Here is a 15,427-nt window from a genome sequence, read left to right as displayed (position 1 = left end):
CGCGGCCTCCCCGGCCCCTTGGCGGCTGAAACCTCCCTCGGCCGGGGCCCTGGGCTTGGCCGTGTTACAGCGCCTGCGGAGCTGCCACCGCCTGCCCTTTCTTCCGACTCACGAGGTGCTGCAGGAAAGCTTCCTCGGGGTTTGGCTTGAGCAGAGCTTTTCTCCCGAGCGCGAGTAAAGCTCTCCTTTTTTCCTTCAGTTCTTAACGGGGAAAAGCGTTTTACACATGCTGATGCTGCTCCAAAACAGTGTTCAGATAGGGTCTTCTGCCAGCCAGGGGCCAAGCTATCACATCTGAAGCTGGATTCAAGAACATGAGGTTTCTGAGGGTTTCCTGGAAGCTTAAGAAATGCAGAATTTCTTAATTAATTTCTTAATTCTATAGTCCCTAGCCATCTGCGTTTCCGCGCGTATCTTTCATGCCAGTTGCCCACTCTCACCTTCCCTCTGCCCATGCAGAGAGATGTCTGAACCAGGATGTCACTGCCTTCATTTCTTCCCATCGCCTTTCTTTGGCAGGAGCAAACGTGAACATAAAAACAAACAACCAAGATGAAGAGACTCCTCTGCACATCGTTGCGCGTTTGGGTATCCCGGAGCTCGTGGCCTTTTACGTGGAACAAGGAGCGCATGTTGATGCTCTCAATGCCTACATGGAGACTCCCCTGGCCTGTGCAGTCTACTGGGCCCTGCACTATAAGGATCAGGTATACAGCCCAGATCACCACCTCATCTGTCAGATGCTCTTAGACTATAAAGCTGAAGTAAATGCTCGTGATGAGGATTTCAAATCACCGCTCCATAAAGCTGCCTGGAACTGTGACCACGTCTTGCTGCATATGCTGCTGGAGGCAGGAGCAGAAGCAAACATCATGGATGTCAATGGCTGTGCACCCTTACAGTACATCATAAAAGTGACATCTGTGAGGCCAGCTGCCCAGCCTGACATCTGCTACCAGCTGTTACTGAATCATGGAGCAGCTAGGATATATCCACTGCAATTCCACAAGGTGAAGGATGGCTTGGTACAGTAGGGATATGGAGCGAGGTGACGGCTTGAACAGGAATGGGATGAGATGACAGATCCAAGCTTCAGAGTTTGGTGTTATCTGTATTTTCTGGAGTCCTGTAAACTACGGGCCCAGAATACTCAAAAATGTGAGCCAACCTGCTGTAAGAGAGCTATCATTTAGCTGAAGTGAAATTAACAGTTGCTAATGCCAGAAACCAGACCCAGATCCCATTTTTGTTCTTAACCAACCTGAAACTCCAAACTCTAAATGCTGGTTCAGGCTCAGTTTTTCAGAGCTGATTCCCACTCTCATTTCAGAAAACCTCCATGCCTTTGTCAAACCTGACTCCATGCAGGCTTGACTGGGTTATATGAAATGTGTATTTCATGGCCTCTACCAAAGACTGCAGATCAGAGCAGTTGATTGTTTGTCATTTCTGACCTTTAAAAATCTATTCAAATCTATTCCAAATGAAATGGATCTCAGTAAAGCTTTGGCTCACTCCTAGGAAATGTAAGAAATTAAGAGGAAATGCTGGGTCTGGGCTCATAGTTGATGGAAAAAAAAAAATGCAGGATCCCTCAAAAAGAATTTCTAAAGGTCTGCAAAGCCCAAGGCACTGAGAGAATCACGCAACTAAGTAAGCTTGCTGTAGTCAGGACTTACTCTCTCTTATCCAGTGCCTTGAGCAACATTTTGCAGCTCATCCACTGTATATAAAAAGTTATAACAAACCTTTGAATTAAATGGGAAACTTCTGGTTGTGCCCTCTTGAGCCCAGGATGAGCTGGCCCTGTCTGCAACAAAACAACACTTGGTCTCCCAGAACATGTTTGAGAGCCAGGTCTGGGTTCTCCTCTTCCTGCCTCTGCCTTTTCTCCTGTTGCATGGATCTCCTTTCCAAACCATTAATTGCCATCTGTAAAATACGTAGGATAATATTTATCCCAGGTGGATGTTCTGCAGCTTTGTTTGTGAAAGCCTGTCTACTGTGTGGGACAAAATTGTGCATCATGCGGTTTGAATACGAAGTCTTATTCCATGCGTGTGAGTGACAGTAGACTTTTTTGTCTCCCGCTGAGCTAAAGTTACTGGGCAGAGCAGTTATTTCAGGGGCCTCATGTGGCTTGGAAGCCTTACTTCTGAGCTGTCTTACCTCCCAATCTTCCTTTAAGTTTTCCTGTAACAATGCATTTTTGACTCATATGCTGAGATTTTTTTTTTGTCCCTGCACTGCATGACTTGGAGCAAGGAATTTGTGCATGGCTTTGCCTGGTGCTAAGTTACTCAACCTAGCAAGAACAAGTTATCTTCTGATTAAGGTGATGAAGTTTCTCCCCCATCAGCTATCTACTGGAGTTCTAAGCTAGTGTTTCTGTATGGTGTTAAACTGGGGTGTGCACAGCTCCACTGGGGCTAGCCTGGGGTTTCTTGCTACTTGCACTGAGCAGCATAGACTTGTGCCTTCTGCAGCTCCAACCTTATCCAATTGTAATTCTTTGGCTGTGTCCATCTTAGCATGCCATTGCACAGTGCCAAGCATCCAGGCTAGCCCCAGCTTCTTGGCTGGCCTCATGGTCTCTATGCATCCTGCCTGCAGGTGCTACAAGCCTGTCATTCCCACCCCAGAGCTGTGGAGGTTGTCATCAACAGCTATGAACACATCAAATCAACATCAAAGTGGAAAGCAGCCATACCTGACGATGTCTTTGAGGTAAGATCTAATGACTTGCAACTGAGTAAAATCCAAGCTCATTATTTGCATTCTCTATATCTGGCCAAAAGAAAGTGGGAATGCTTTGGAAAGAGAGGAACATCTCTGAGGATTTGGGACTCCCCCATTTAATAATCACTCACTTGACAAAAGCATATAATTTGCTGTCAAAAGACATATTTTTGAGAAATTTTCATTGCAGCTTTATCCTGTGGAGCAGCTTGTGTCAGGGATGCTGTAGGAGCTCAGCTGTCCCTGCACTCGGCAAGTGCAAAGATTCTGGCTGTGATTTGTGTTTCTTCAGATCTGTCAATGCACATATTCATATTTTTTATAAGTCAGCAAATGTTTTAAAAGTACTGTGTTACATGTGAATGACTGCCTATCTTTAGGTTCTGTTGCATGTGTTGGGTTTCTGTGAGCAGAACTGGTTAGCTGCAATTACAAGGGAGAATTTAAATGAAAAATAAGAGATCAAAAAGGAAAAGATGTTGACAAAAGTCAAAATTGTGACATTATTAGGCATACTATGCTTTTACTTCAGAAATCTTCAGAAAACCCAACTGTATTATAATGCAGAGTTACATAGCCAGAGGAACTGTGAGACTGTTTTTTCAGGCCAGCTTTGTTCAGAAAAAAATTAAAATAAACCACTCTGGGTGAACACAAAATTAAATGCTAAAGGTCCTTTTTCACCTAACTATAACAATAACTATAAAGATAAGGATAAGGATAATAGAAGCTTTGCTGAGCTATGAGTATGATTAGAAAGGAAATAACTAATTATTTTTCTCCAAACAAAAATTTTAATCTGAAATACTGAAACATTTTTATTTGGAAAAATCTAGAGTTGTTCCATTTCTTTGCTGAGATTGTCATTCTTCTTGTCAAAGCTATTCACCAAACTTGACATGAAATTGAAGAAAAAGATTTTGTTGACACAAATCTGTACTTCTCAATACATAAAGTGTATATGAAAAAAGTGCATCCAGATCTATGAAGTAGCAAGAACATAAAGTAAGGTCAAGTCACTTGTAGTTGCACATATTTAATTCTTTCGGAAATAGAATCACAGAGTGGTTTGGTTTGGAAGGGACCTTAAAGATCATCTAGTTCCAACCCCCCTGCCATGGGCAGGGACACCTTCCACTAGACCAGGTTGCTCAAAGCAAATGATGTTGTTTCATTTCAACATCATTTGTACACATCTACGCTTTTCTTCTTGTGTGGAAGACACTTTTCTTCCCAAAGGCCACTGGGGCGCTGAGTAAGACCAAAGGTCCTTTGCCATTTGCTGCCATTTGCAGTCCCAGCAAACTCATTGGTAATGTGAGCATTATGCTACTCTGTGATGAGGTTTAGAGGATTGACTCATCCATGTGCGCTGACCTCGAGCTGGCTGTAGCGGCTGTTCATTTCAGGACTAACCCCACAGAGGAACCCACACCTCAAACTGATGGATATAAGACATACCAACCCTAAAGATTTCATCATGGTCTTTAACTTAACACTAAATATGAGGCAAGCATAAGGATTTTGTGCAGGCATTTGGCGAAACCAAGTCCCTGGTGCTGGGTGTGCCTCCAAGGTACAGGATGGATGGCTGTGCTTTTCACCTTGTGCTGCCAAGAGATGCCTGTGGGCAGAGGAAAGGGAGGGACGGAAAACAGCCTTATTGCCCTAAAACATGCTTGTGTTGTGGTGTTTTTTTTTACAGCGGCACCAGGATTTCTACAACTCTTTGTTCATGGTGTGCAGCAATTCCCCACGGTCACTCATGCATTTATGCAGATGTGCTATTCGGGCAACATTGTCAGAAAGGTGCCACCGAGGAGTCCCCTTGCTCTCCATCCCCCCATCCATGAAGAAGTACTTGCTGCTGGAACCAGAAGGAATCATCTACTGAGCCACAGTCGTACAGGTGCCGGCATGTCCCTTCCTGGACCTGCGTGCCGCTGCGGGGTGCTGGAGATCCAGGTGCAACCCACAGGCAGCCCTTCGCTACGTTGAAGGCCAGCCTGAAGCTAGGCTGGGATGTACCAGCTCTCCTTGGAACCTCTGTCTGTCCCTGCACTGAGGAATCGCAGCTGCAGGCTGTGGGTCTTGCAGAGCTGGAAAGGCTCCTCCGCTCCAAACAAACACAGAGACACATCATACTTCCCCGCTTCGGTCAGCCTAGATTAAATGCTGCTGCTGCTGCTGCCTTTGGTATTTATTCCACTGCCTGCTACACAGCATTAGATTCAATCTGAACAACCTTTGATACTGTTTCAGTGTAATTTTCTTCAGCTGTCATTTTGGGAGTAAAAGAAAGGAAACCATCAAAAAACCAAACCAAACCAAACCAAAAAAAAAAAAAAAGACATTTATTGGCATCACAGAAATGCTTTCCCAGAAAGAAATGGGCAAACTGCTTTGAATCATGACCACGGACAGGATTTCAGTACTTTCCGTATTTTCCTGTGAATTGACTCCAAATTCAATGTTAGTTCACTGTTCACTATACCTCCCTGTATCTTATAAAGCTCTGTCATAACAATATCCTTCTTAATTGTAAGAACATTTTCTGTTATCAGTCACAATGCTGGAATCTGCAGCACTGACATTTCTGCACATTGCTATTCATGCCCAGGTGGCTTTTAGCAGATGCCGTCTGTGTTCCTGTTCTCACTGTGACCAATGGTAATTCCATGTCCTGGTGTTGAGACATGCAGGTAGACTTGCCCTGTAACCCATACAGCTGGGCGTATACCCATCCATATATCCCTCAGGCTGGTGTTGGATGGGATCTGGGCAGAATATGAGCCTTTATCTCCACTGACTCTAAAAGGACCCTAGTCTGTTAACACAGACCACCTAATTTTTTAGCAGCTAATCACAGGTGACTAGAATCCATCCACAAATGAAGGGTGCTGCCAAGATGATGATGTGTTGGCTGTGCTGTTACAGACCTGCCTGTCCCCCTTGATCTGCAGTCCCTCTGCTTTTGGACCTGCCTGGCACTAGTTCCCCTGCTCGCAGGAAACCTTTACTCCTGACCGAGCTGCTGTCTCCAGCCCAGGAGGATGAAATGCAGGGCAGAGGCAGTTCACACACAAAGTATCCCACAGCAAGGGCGAGTGTGTGATCTGACCTAGAGATAAAACCCAATTTTCTTCCTTTTTTTAGTTTGATGCAATCCACCTGGGTTTTTTTCAAACCCTGACAACTCCAGGCTCTGTTAAAAGAGAGGTGAGCCGTGCCCACCACTGGGAGCCAGTCACTCCTGACTTCTCATTGCATCTCTGGCTGTGAAGCTGCCGGTCCTTATCATTATTGCTATCTCTTTGCGAGACCGCCCACAGCGCGTTAGGCTCTTCCCAGCTGGACAGGAGTGGCCAAGCTGCTCAGTGAGTCTGTCTTGCAAAGTGGCAATAACGGCACTTGAAGAAATGTACAGATTATTTAGCGTTATAAATCACTTAGCTCTCTTTTCATCTCAGCTTTCATGAATCAAAGCCTGTACACTGTGTTAGGGGAGAATCCCATTCACGGGTCTGTTTGTGTTTAGCCAGACAGCAAAGTAGATATTGCTATTTAACAGTTTGCGGTTCCAACAGGGAATTTCAAAGGCAACACAGACCGTGAGAAAATGCTTTCTCATATGAATCAAGTTATACTCTACTAAACTAATGAAAGATTTCTATGGAGTTGCAGAGGTATCTCTTATCAGAGACACTACAGTAGTTTACAGGGGAGAACTATCAGGATCTGGGGCAGGTTGCCTATAGAAAAATCTGCCTGAGGCAGTTCCAAGTCGATGGGATCTGCTGAATTCTGCACTGAGGAAAACCAGTGAATTTGGAAGGGCAAAAAACTCCTTAGGTTTTCTAAAACCACTGCATTTCTAGCATACGTACTTACGTAAGTCAGTCATGAGGATTTGCAAACTGGTTAAGTCAAGAAAATGTTTGTTGCTTTCTGAACAGTCTGACAGTGGGGCAAGCTGGGTAGTCCAGAAGAGACAGACGGAGGTAGCTGCTTTATTGGGAACACATCCCAGTGCTTACTGCTTCTGGAAGTGAAATTCTGCAGATGGAAGAGGGAGGTTTAAGGCAGAACAATAGCAGCATTTTTGGACCTGTCGTAGTCAGGACTCTCTTGCTGAGAGAGAAGAAAAAAGGCTGTCACCACTGTTCCTAAATTCCTTCTGATCCTCCCCCTGCACAGTGAACACACTTAATTTTTATTCTGTGGGCACCCAGCCTCACTTCCAAGCTTTGTACCAAGCAGGTGCCAGATTATAGCCATTGTGGTATCTGACAGGGAGCACAGTGGGATCAGGCTGATTATAGTCATAGGAATTTGCAAGCTGTTAAAAAGATTGGAGAACATCCCTATCACAGAAAAAAGACCTGATTGATGCACTTTAATTTATTCTGTTGCTGGAGATAGAAAAACCAACAGTAAGCAAACCTTATTTTTTGTTACCTTTTAGCATTTCTTTTTTTTTTTTTTCTCTTACTGTACTCTCTTCCCATCCACTAGATGGGGTTGCTCATGTGAGGCATGAAGTTCATAATTTATAAAATCTATGGGATGCACAGTCTTATTATTCTGACTTGAAATTTCATACTGTCATATAATTCTTGACACACTTTTATATTTTCAAAGCTGTAACAGACTGGATGGCTGCAGGTTGAAAAGGTGAGAGAGTAAGTTATCACCCCTACACTGCAAGCTGGAACCTAGCCATGACCTAAAATGACAGAAAATTGTTTTCAGGGTTGTTTGGTGTTTTCTGTGAAATGAGTTGTCTTTTGCCATTTGGTTTCTCAGTAGAGATGTAGCCATGTTTGAGACATTTAACTGCATTTCACAACCTATTAGAATATTTAAATATTTAAATTTGGGCACAAAGAAGGAACTATCCTTCCCCACTGGCAGCCCTTACCCACAGCTCCTTTAGTGACTTTTCAATGGATAGCAATAAGATGGCATGTTTTGGTCCTTGGCCTTTTTAAGAGGTGTATATGAAGAGAGGTTCTTAAGCCACATGCATTGTTGACAGAAGAAGTTATCCCATCTATGAACATAGAGACACTCTGCATGTTTTTGTGGGCCAGTATAGAGCCATAGTTCAGCTGTTCAGCAAAATGTGGACATACTCTTTGTAAAGGGATCTTGCAGTAACTTTAAACCTAGCCCCAGATGTCTGATCTGATCCAGCTTGACTCAAAACTCTGATTTCTGCATGGAGAGCACGTAGGTGAAACTGAAGTCAGAGTCAATCTAACAGTGTTCAGGAATGTATTTTCCTTCAAAACCTTTAATGTTTATTCATATTTGGTCAGCTTTTAGATACAAAGACAATAAGCCCAAAACACCATTTCTTGTCCTGCTGGCCTAATGCTATGAAGACACTGCAAAACAGAAACGGAACACTGGAAAAGGAAGCGGTAAATCTTGACCAGTCTCTGTTCAATCTTCAGTCAACATGTCCTTAAAACCTTCACCACCCACCCTTAAGTCAGGCTATTTGTCCAGTGGTGCTGGCAGCGTGAGGGCAAGGATGTATTCTCAGCTGTGTTCTACTCTGTGCAGTGGTATCATGTCCATATGGGTTGCACAAGGCTTAGGGATGTGGTAAGTAGGTCTTCTCTCTACGAAGGTGGCTTTGGATGACTATTGACAACTGTCTGCATACTGATTGGTCCTTGAGCATGATACATGTTTTGTTAATGTGTTTATTACTGGTACTTTAAGACAACAGTCATGAGTCAATGTCACCAACCCGTACTCCAGGATCAAGCTACCTGATGAGAACCTATTGCTTGGATGAATGGCAGCAATACTCAGGCCTCAGGACGTTCAGCAAAAGATGGTGCTGGTTCCACATACCTCACTCCTTTTGTAATGAACTGCATGAAGAAGAGTTTTCATTATAAAGACAAAAAGGCTGAAAGCCCAAACCATAAACATAGGTCTTGGGACCACCTGGCCCAGGCAGCCAGGATCTTGTCTGTCTGCCCTTAGCACTTGAAAAGCTGGCAGGGAAAGGGGATGAGTTGCCTACATCCCTTCTCATGCTCTTACATGCATTGTCACTAGGGCTGTGTGGAGGATGATGACGCTGGCTGCATCATCTTGAAGGGTTTGGGACTAAAACTCCTGACTACACAAAAGCAGAATGGTGATGAAATGCCCATTTTGATTCTGGCAGCTCTGCATGGGTCTGGGTGTGCACTGGAATGTGTGAGAACACTCGCACAGAGATCTTAGTCAAAATCTTTGTTTTGGTTTCAGTCAGAGTTTTTTTGACCCAAATCAGGGTATCAGCTGAAACCAATAAATTCTGGCATCAATGAAATTTTACTTACTCAAAACTACTTACCATCTTGAAAGACCATGTCTCTTCTTTCCGTGGGTCAATACCTTGCAGCTTATATACTAGCTTTGACAGAATCAAGCTAACTGCTGTGATCATGAATTTAATTAAATCTCCCAGACTGAGTAAGACTGACAACTATTTTTGTATATTTCAGAAACACAGATATCAGGGCGTAGGGGAAAAGGTCTGGTCTGCCATCAAAGGCAGCAGCTTTACTTTTAGCCGTAAGTGCTGCTGGGCCAATTAAAATGATCACAGAGGCTGGGCTCATTCGTATTTGAGGAATGTCCTTTGAAAACGTGCTAGTGCTTTTGGCAGCACATTTTGCCCATGGGACAAGTGCCTTTAAATTAAACATACAGGATTTCATTCTCTAAGATTGGAAGGAAGATTGAAACAGTCTGGGGTGGCCTATACAATTATATACTTTTATTAAACTCTGAGAAGCCAAAGAGGCATGCCAGCTTTTCAGTGTGCTGGAAGGTTTGCAGGGATCTTGGAGGGCTGCTGCTGCTTTTCTGAAATGATACAAGATACAGATGGGTCGGACACAGCAATATTTCCATTTACTTTCAGGATATGGTGGTAGAATTCCCCTAGGGTTCACTCCTCTACTAAATGACAGTGCAGAACATGCTATTAGCAGAGATGCCAAAGCCTAGCTAGCATCTGACACCTCAACCTCCCCCAGAATTGTATTAGTGTAGTGGAAAGATCTACCACAGTCTCTGTTTGTAGAATGGCAGGGACCTCTGGTACAGCAGACTAGTGGGTCAGAAAAGATTGCTATGTACAGCAACTGTCAGATGAAATTGGTTGGCTGCTCAGAAATTTGTTTCTGACTATTTCTCCACATGTATCTTAAGCTTCGCAAGACACAAAGTGGAAAGGTGACAAGGTATATTACGCATTCCAATGACCTGTTTTATTTTAATACACAGCTAACATTTTCTTAGCACGTGGCAGCTGCATGTTGCCCTTTACCTTGCACTGGCACTCTATGGAGTGCTGCTAAATGACAATGAAGGTGTTTGAAACAAGGACAGCAGAGCACATGATGATTTTTACACCACTGATGAACCGTTCAGTTCTGTTCTTTCAAGCTGGAGCTGGCTAGGGATGCTAATATCGGCCTTGTGCCTGGTGCCAGAATACCACCACATTTTAACCTTGTAACAGTGGAATTGATATGGCTGCTTAGGCTGTTTGTGCTGCAATTAGCACTGAGCTGGATTATATCAGGAGTAACTGTCAGTGGGGAGTTGCACTGCCTGAGTACAGCCATAAGCTTGTTGGCTATTTGTAGGGGGAAAGAAGGTTGAATGCAGACAACTTTGGTCAAAAGAAATGACCTTTACCTGTTCCTGATAAATGTACAAAACCCACTAGTTGATTAGGGACTAAGAATAAATGAGTCTTAAGATCTGAGGAAAAAGCCACAGGAATAAAAGAGCATCAATACTTGCAGACAGTCTACTTTATAATAACACGCTATAAAGGCAGGAACAGAATTGTGTGGCCTATAAATACATTGGTTCATAGGAAAATGCAGGCATTGCTGAAGGGCAGGGCAGCATCTGGGCAGCCTACAAGCACACAGCGTGCTGGAGAGCACAGGTGAAGTGACAACGCTGCACTCAGGGCAAAGCCATTTCCTGACATGTAAGACAGGTATTTTAACATCCATACAAGGTAAACCTGACCCTAAAGAGCCAGTTGCAGCAAAGTCTGCTGAATTACATCTACCTCCCAAAGTGAAGCCAACCCTTTGGTGAGTCCATCCTGCTGTTTCCAAGTTCACTGTAGGGGAAAAGGTGCGTGGCTGCCCTGAACTCAAGGGCATGCTGTCTGCCAGTGTCTGTGGTGAGCACACGCCCTGGTGCCAGCAGCTCTCTGCTACACTTTGCTGGGAATGAAGAACCATCTGCCGTCTGGGTCTATTTCTCCCATCAGCCTGCCCTTCCCTCCACCATATAATCTACAGAATTTCCGCAATTTCTTTCTTTCACGCCTTATAGTGGGGTTTGGGACTATTCTTTTGATACAGTGTTTGTCTCAATTTAAAATAATCTGAAATTAGTTGCACAGGCATCTGCACACACAGAGTAGCAAGATATGAACATTATCAAACTCTTTTCAACTAAGGGAACTTCAACCAACTGGAAAGAGAAGAAGTAATGCATTGTTATATGTAACATTTGGTTTCTATATGTCAAGACACTGGCCACGTAATTTGCAGCTGTTGGGTAGATGGAGTACAGTATGTACCACAGCACTGCCTCAGTCTTAAAGGTCTCTAATGCAATCAAGCCTGGTGTGGCCTACAGAATATGCAGCATTCCAGTCTAAAACTGAGACCCAATTGACTTACTATTTTTGTTGGATTATTTTAGAAATTACTTGGAGGGTTTAACACAAAAATCTTCAGTACCTGCAATATTTTACAATATTTGCATTTATTTCAGTGTTTCTCTGACTGTGTGCTCAGGTGCTCAGCTCTGGAGGATGGGTGCAGTAGCCAGAAAAGGTGGTAAGCACCAGCTGCAGTGCTTGGGCAGCTGGATTAGACACAGAATACGGATGGGAGAGGGCAGTGTCCTCCCCTCCCTGGCTGTGTAGCCTCTGGCGCATGAGATGATGCCTGATCCTCACTGCTGCTTCACTACTGCACCTTCTTTTAGCACGGGCAGGAGAACTGCTACCCCTCTCTGCTCCCCTGCAGTTGTGTGGGTTTGGGCCGCCCTCCACCGCCTCTGGTTTTCCTAACTGGCAGGAACCCATTTACCCAGCCTGCTGAAACACAGTCTTCATGTAAATGCCCCTCACTTGTATCCAGGTGGCTGAAACCCAACTGCTGGATGGATCTGGGGGAGGCAGACAGTGTGCCTTGCCTCGCTCAGCACTTGCTGAGGTGAGCTGTGCTCACACATTTCATCTGTCAGCATGGTGGGAGGTTCCTATCCTGTAATCAGAAACATGGGAGAGACTCCTTTTCCTGCCAGCTTCTCCCAAAATCAAATTCTGCATCCTCCAGGGGTGGGGGAGTAAGCACGAACCAGCAACCTTGGCTTCTAATGGCCAAGGGTCTAACCAAGACCCTTTGGAGATCTGAGGTTTTTCAGCAAAGCCCTTGTCCATGAAGAAATTTATCTCCGGTAGCTTTTTGTTCCACTGTGGCGGTGGTTGCACCCTGCCCTGGGCAAGCCAGTGCCATCTGGGCGAGTGGAAATGGGCAGATGAGTCAGGGAGCTGTGGAGAGGAGATGCAGGAGCTCAGCTGATCCAAGTGGCAGGGGAAGAACTGAGGGAGAAAGAGGAGAAGTGACACCAGAATTAGAAGTGACATTGAGGATTTTCACACGGTGAAAACTGAATGTCTCAATAAACCAGGGAGAGTAGGCATGCGCACCCAGAGCTGAAGTCCAAAAGCAAACTAGAAAAAGAAAAAAGCAAATCCAATGTAAACCAAAAAGATTTCATATTATTTATTTCACAACAAGCATCAGCATTTTAAGGGCTGTGAACTGTGACTTGTGATGCTTGAAGCTGACAATACTATTTTGAACATGGGACTCTCCACTTGGTCGCAGGTAAGATCTGAGTGCTCTTCCCCCAGGCACTCCCAAAGGCCTGTCGCTGTCACGAAGGACTCAAGAGCCACCAGTGTGGGCTGCAGCCCCTCTGTGGAGAGCAGCTTCCCCCAGCATGGGCTGCAGCCCCTCCGTGGAGAGCAGCTTCCCATCACAATGGCTCCAGGGCAAATCCAAACATTTTCCCCTGCACTTGTCCTCAAGGGCAGCTGAGGGCTCTCGAGACCGGGGTGGGAGGGTAACAACACACACCTTAACAACGGGCAAACAAACAGGCAAATACACAACCCCATCCCAGGCAGACACATGGCCTTTAGCAAGCCTTGGACAGAGGCATCCGAGACACCCTGACACAGCTGCAGGAAGCCGGGTGCCTCCGTAAATCAACCCTCCTACTTCTCTTTCCAGCTGGCTGAAACTCCATCAGCACCCAGCATGCCGCAGTCCCCTCTCGTAGGGCACCTCCACACAGCACCCATGCACCCCTGTGCATCAGGGGCATACCCAAGCTGTGCACCCGCTGTCCCCGAAACGTGCTTGTCCCTTTTCCATCCCCTCAAGAGCTTTGACAGAGGGTTGGTTCTGCCTGGAGAAGATCAAGGAGGACTCCTTTTTCAGCTGACAGGACACACTATCTGCTGTCCCCCAGCTGTGCTGTGAGCGTGGGAGCCTTTGCTATTAAATACCACCGAGTCCTGCCCAGTCACTGGCACCCACCCGAGCACAGGGAGAGGAGCCTTCCGAACGCAGGGCAGGGAGATGAAGAGAGAGGCAGCCCTGCCTTCATTTTCAGGTGACCCGGGTGCACTGGTGAGACTGGCGGTGAGTGGCTCCACATGGACCCAAGCAAAACACAGGCAGCGCCTGGAACAGCCTCGAACAGGGGCTTGAACTTTGACGCTGCTCCTTCCAGCAGCCTTGAAAGGGAGGGACAGCAGTGACACGGCCAACCCGGGCGGCTCGCGCTGAGTCGACATAAACATGTTTTTAAGCTCCTGCAGGCGGTGAGGAACAGGCTGTGCCCGTGGGTTCCCCGCCTCTCGCCTGGGAGACTGCCAGAACAACGCCAAGAGATACCGCTGCTTCCTGCAGCCGCAGCCAGAGGCCGTGCTGTATGCTTAGCCAATGCTCATCCTTAAAAAAAAGAACAAACCCAACAAACAAAAAAACAGGAAAAATAAGGATGGAAGGCTGTAAACAGAACAAAAGAGACAGCAGCTAGCAACTGAATAGCAGCCACGCATTTCCTGAAGGGTATTTTTAAGGTTTATAATCGTTCCCTCCTTATTTACAGTGGTGTTTCATGTCGTTTTATCTAGCTGCCATTCTGCCCTCTGCTTAAACCAAGCTATTCACATCCAAGCCTTTGGAGCTCCACTGACTATGGGAGGCAAGCTTAGCTTTTTTAGGCTCCCAGCTACAAGCAGCTGGAATAATCTTCCAGGCGTATTGAAGCGAGCCCTCACATTGTTTGTGGTTTGGACACTCTTAATCCTGTTTTCAAAAAGCCTCAGCTGTGTGAAATGAGCACAGGCAGTGGCTGGTCACTGTTGTGTGCCATGAAATGAGTCTTGTCCTCCTGTCTCCAGGCGTGGGCAAAGTCCCTTTATCCCAGCCAAACTCTCGGCTGGGGACACAAGGACAAACTGTCCACTTTGCTGGACAGGGATGGATTTGCTCCTCAAAGCCAACAGCTGCTCTGTACCCAGACTTCCTCATCATGGACCTGGGCTTTTGGTCTTGCCTGGCCTGAACAGGAAGTCTGAGAGCTGATCTGCCTCTGGTCTAGGGTGTTTGGAGCTCAAGGAGTTCTGGTATACCGGTTGCACTGCCTTGGATTAGGACAATGGGGCTGAAGCAAAACCTGTCAGCAAGTCTAGTACTTCTAAATTGGCTGTATGTGCATATACACATTTCTATTCAAATTAATGTCTAAATATATGTCACATACTCATCTTCCTCCCTTAGGTGTGCCACTTGATTGTAAATTCCTCCAGCACAACACATGTGGTCTTGCAGACTGTGTGGCAGATAACACAGTGAGGCCAGCCTCTTGCCTGGTCTTGCACTTTGAAGGAATTAAAAATTAATTTATTACTTGTCTTGCAGGACCTTCAGCAGTGTATATGTCTCCTCTACTGACCAGCAGCAAACACCCTTTTGGTTTTATCCACAAGTCATTGGTATCAACAGGAAGCTTTTCATAGATTTCAGTGAGCATGGTGTGCAGCCTAAAAATAAATTCTTACAACTCTAAAATTTATCATGTACATTGATTAATCTGTTGATCACACATCATATCACACTTTTCTATTGTTCAAAAAAGCAAATAATGGGTTAGCACATGTTAGAACTATGTTACAACAGTGTTGGCTATGGAAAGTGAAATTATATCTGCAGAAATTCTCAGATGAGCTTATAGATAACCTGTTGATCCATTGCCTGTATTCTGTATTCTATACCCATACTCTATAAAAATGAGAACGATCAAATAACTGCTTCTGGAAAAAAAAAAAACTTTTTATAAGTGAAAACTGTGTAATATATGACAATCTACGTCTGTTCTGCTAGAAATGTTGACATTAAAAAACCTCCACACAACAAAACAACCTTCCAGTGTTAATAGCCTTTTCAGAAATGGTGAAGAGCATTTATTTTGGCCTTTCATTGTCAACAGCTTTGCTGGAATCTCCTTTCTGTTATTATGAAACAAAATGAAATGATGCCCCTGTGAACAAGCA

General features: G+C 45.1%; 1 protein-coding gene across 1 annotated transcript; it reads left to right on the top strand.

The window, feature by feature from the left end:
* Window positions 1-459: 459 nt before the first annotated feature.
* Window positions 460-4,633, top strand: ASB4 (ankyrin repeat and SOCS box containing 4; the record flags this gene model as incomplete). The annotated part of the gene is made up of 3 exons (XM_010153624.1): window positions 460-1,010; window positions 2,614-2,727; window positions 4,445-4,633. Coding segments are annotated over 3 exons (854 nt in total), but the record flags the coding sequence as incomplete, so codon positions are not given.
* Window positions 4,634-15,427: the final 10,794 nt, after the last annotated feature.

Source organism: Eurypyga helias, unplaced genomic scaffold (genome assembly GCF_000690775.1).
Source record: "Eurypyga helias isolate BGI_N326 unplaced genomic scaffold, ASM69077v1 Scaffold21346, whole genome shotgun sequence".
Taxonomy (NCBI): Eukaryota; Metazoa; Chordata; class Aves; order Eurypygiformes; family Eurypygidae; genus Eurypyga; species Eurypyga helias.
The sequence above is the reverse complement of the archived record's forward strand: the minus strand, read 5'-3'. Positions and strand labels throughout refer to the sequence as shown.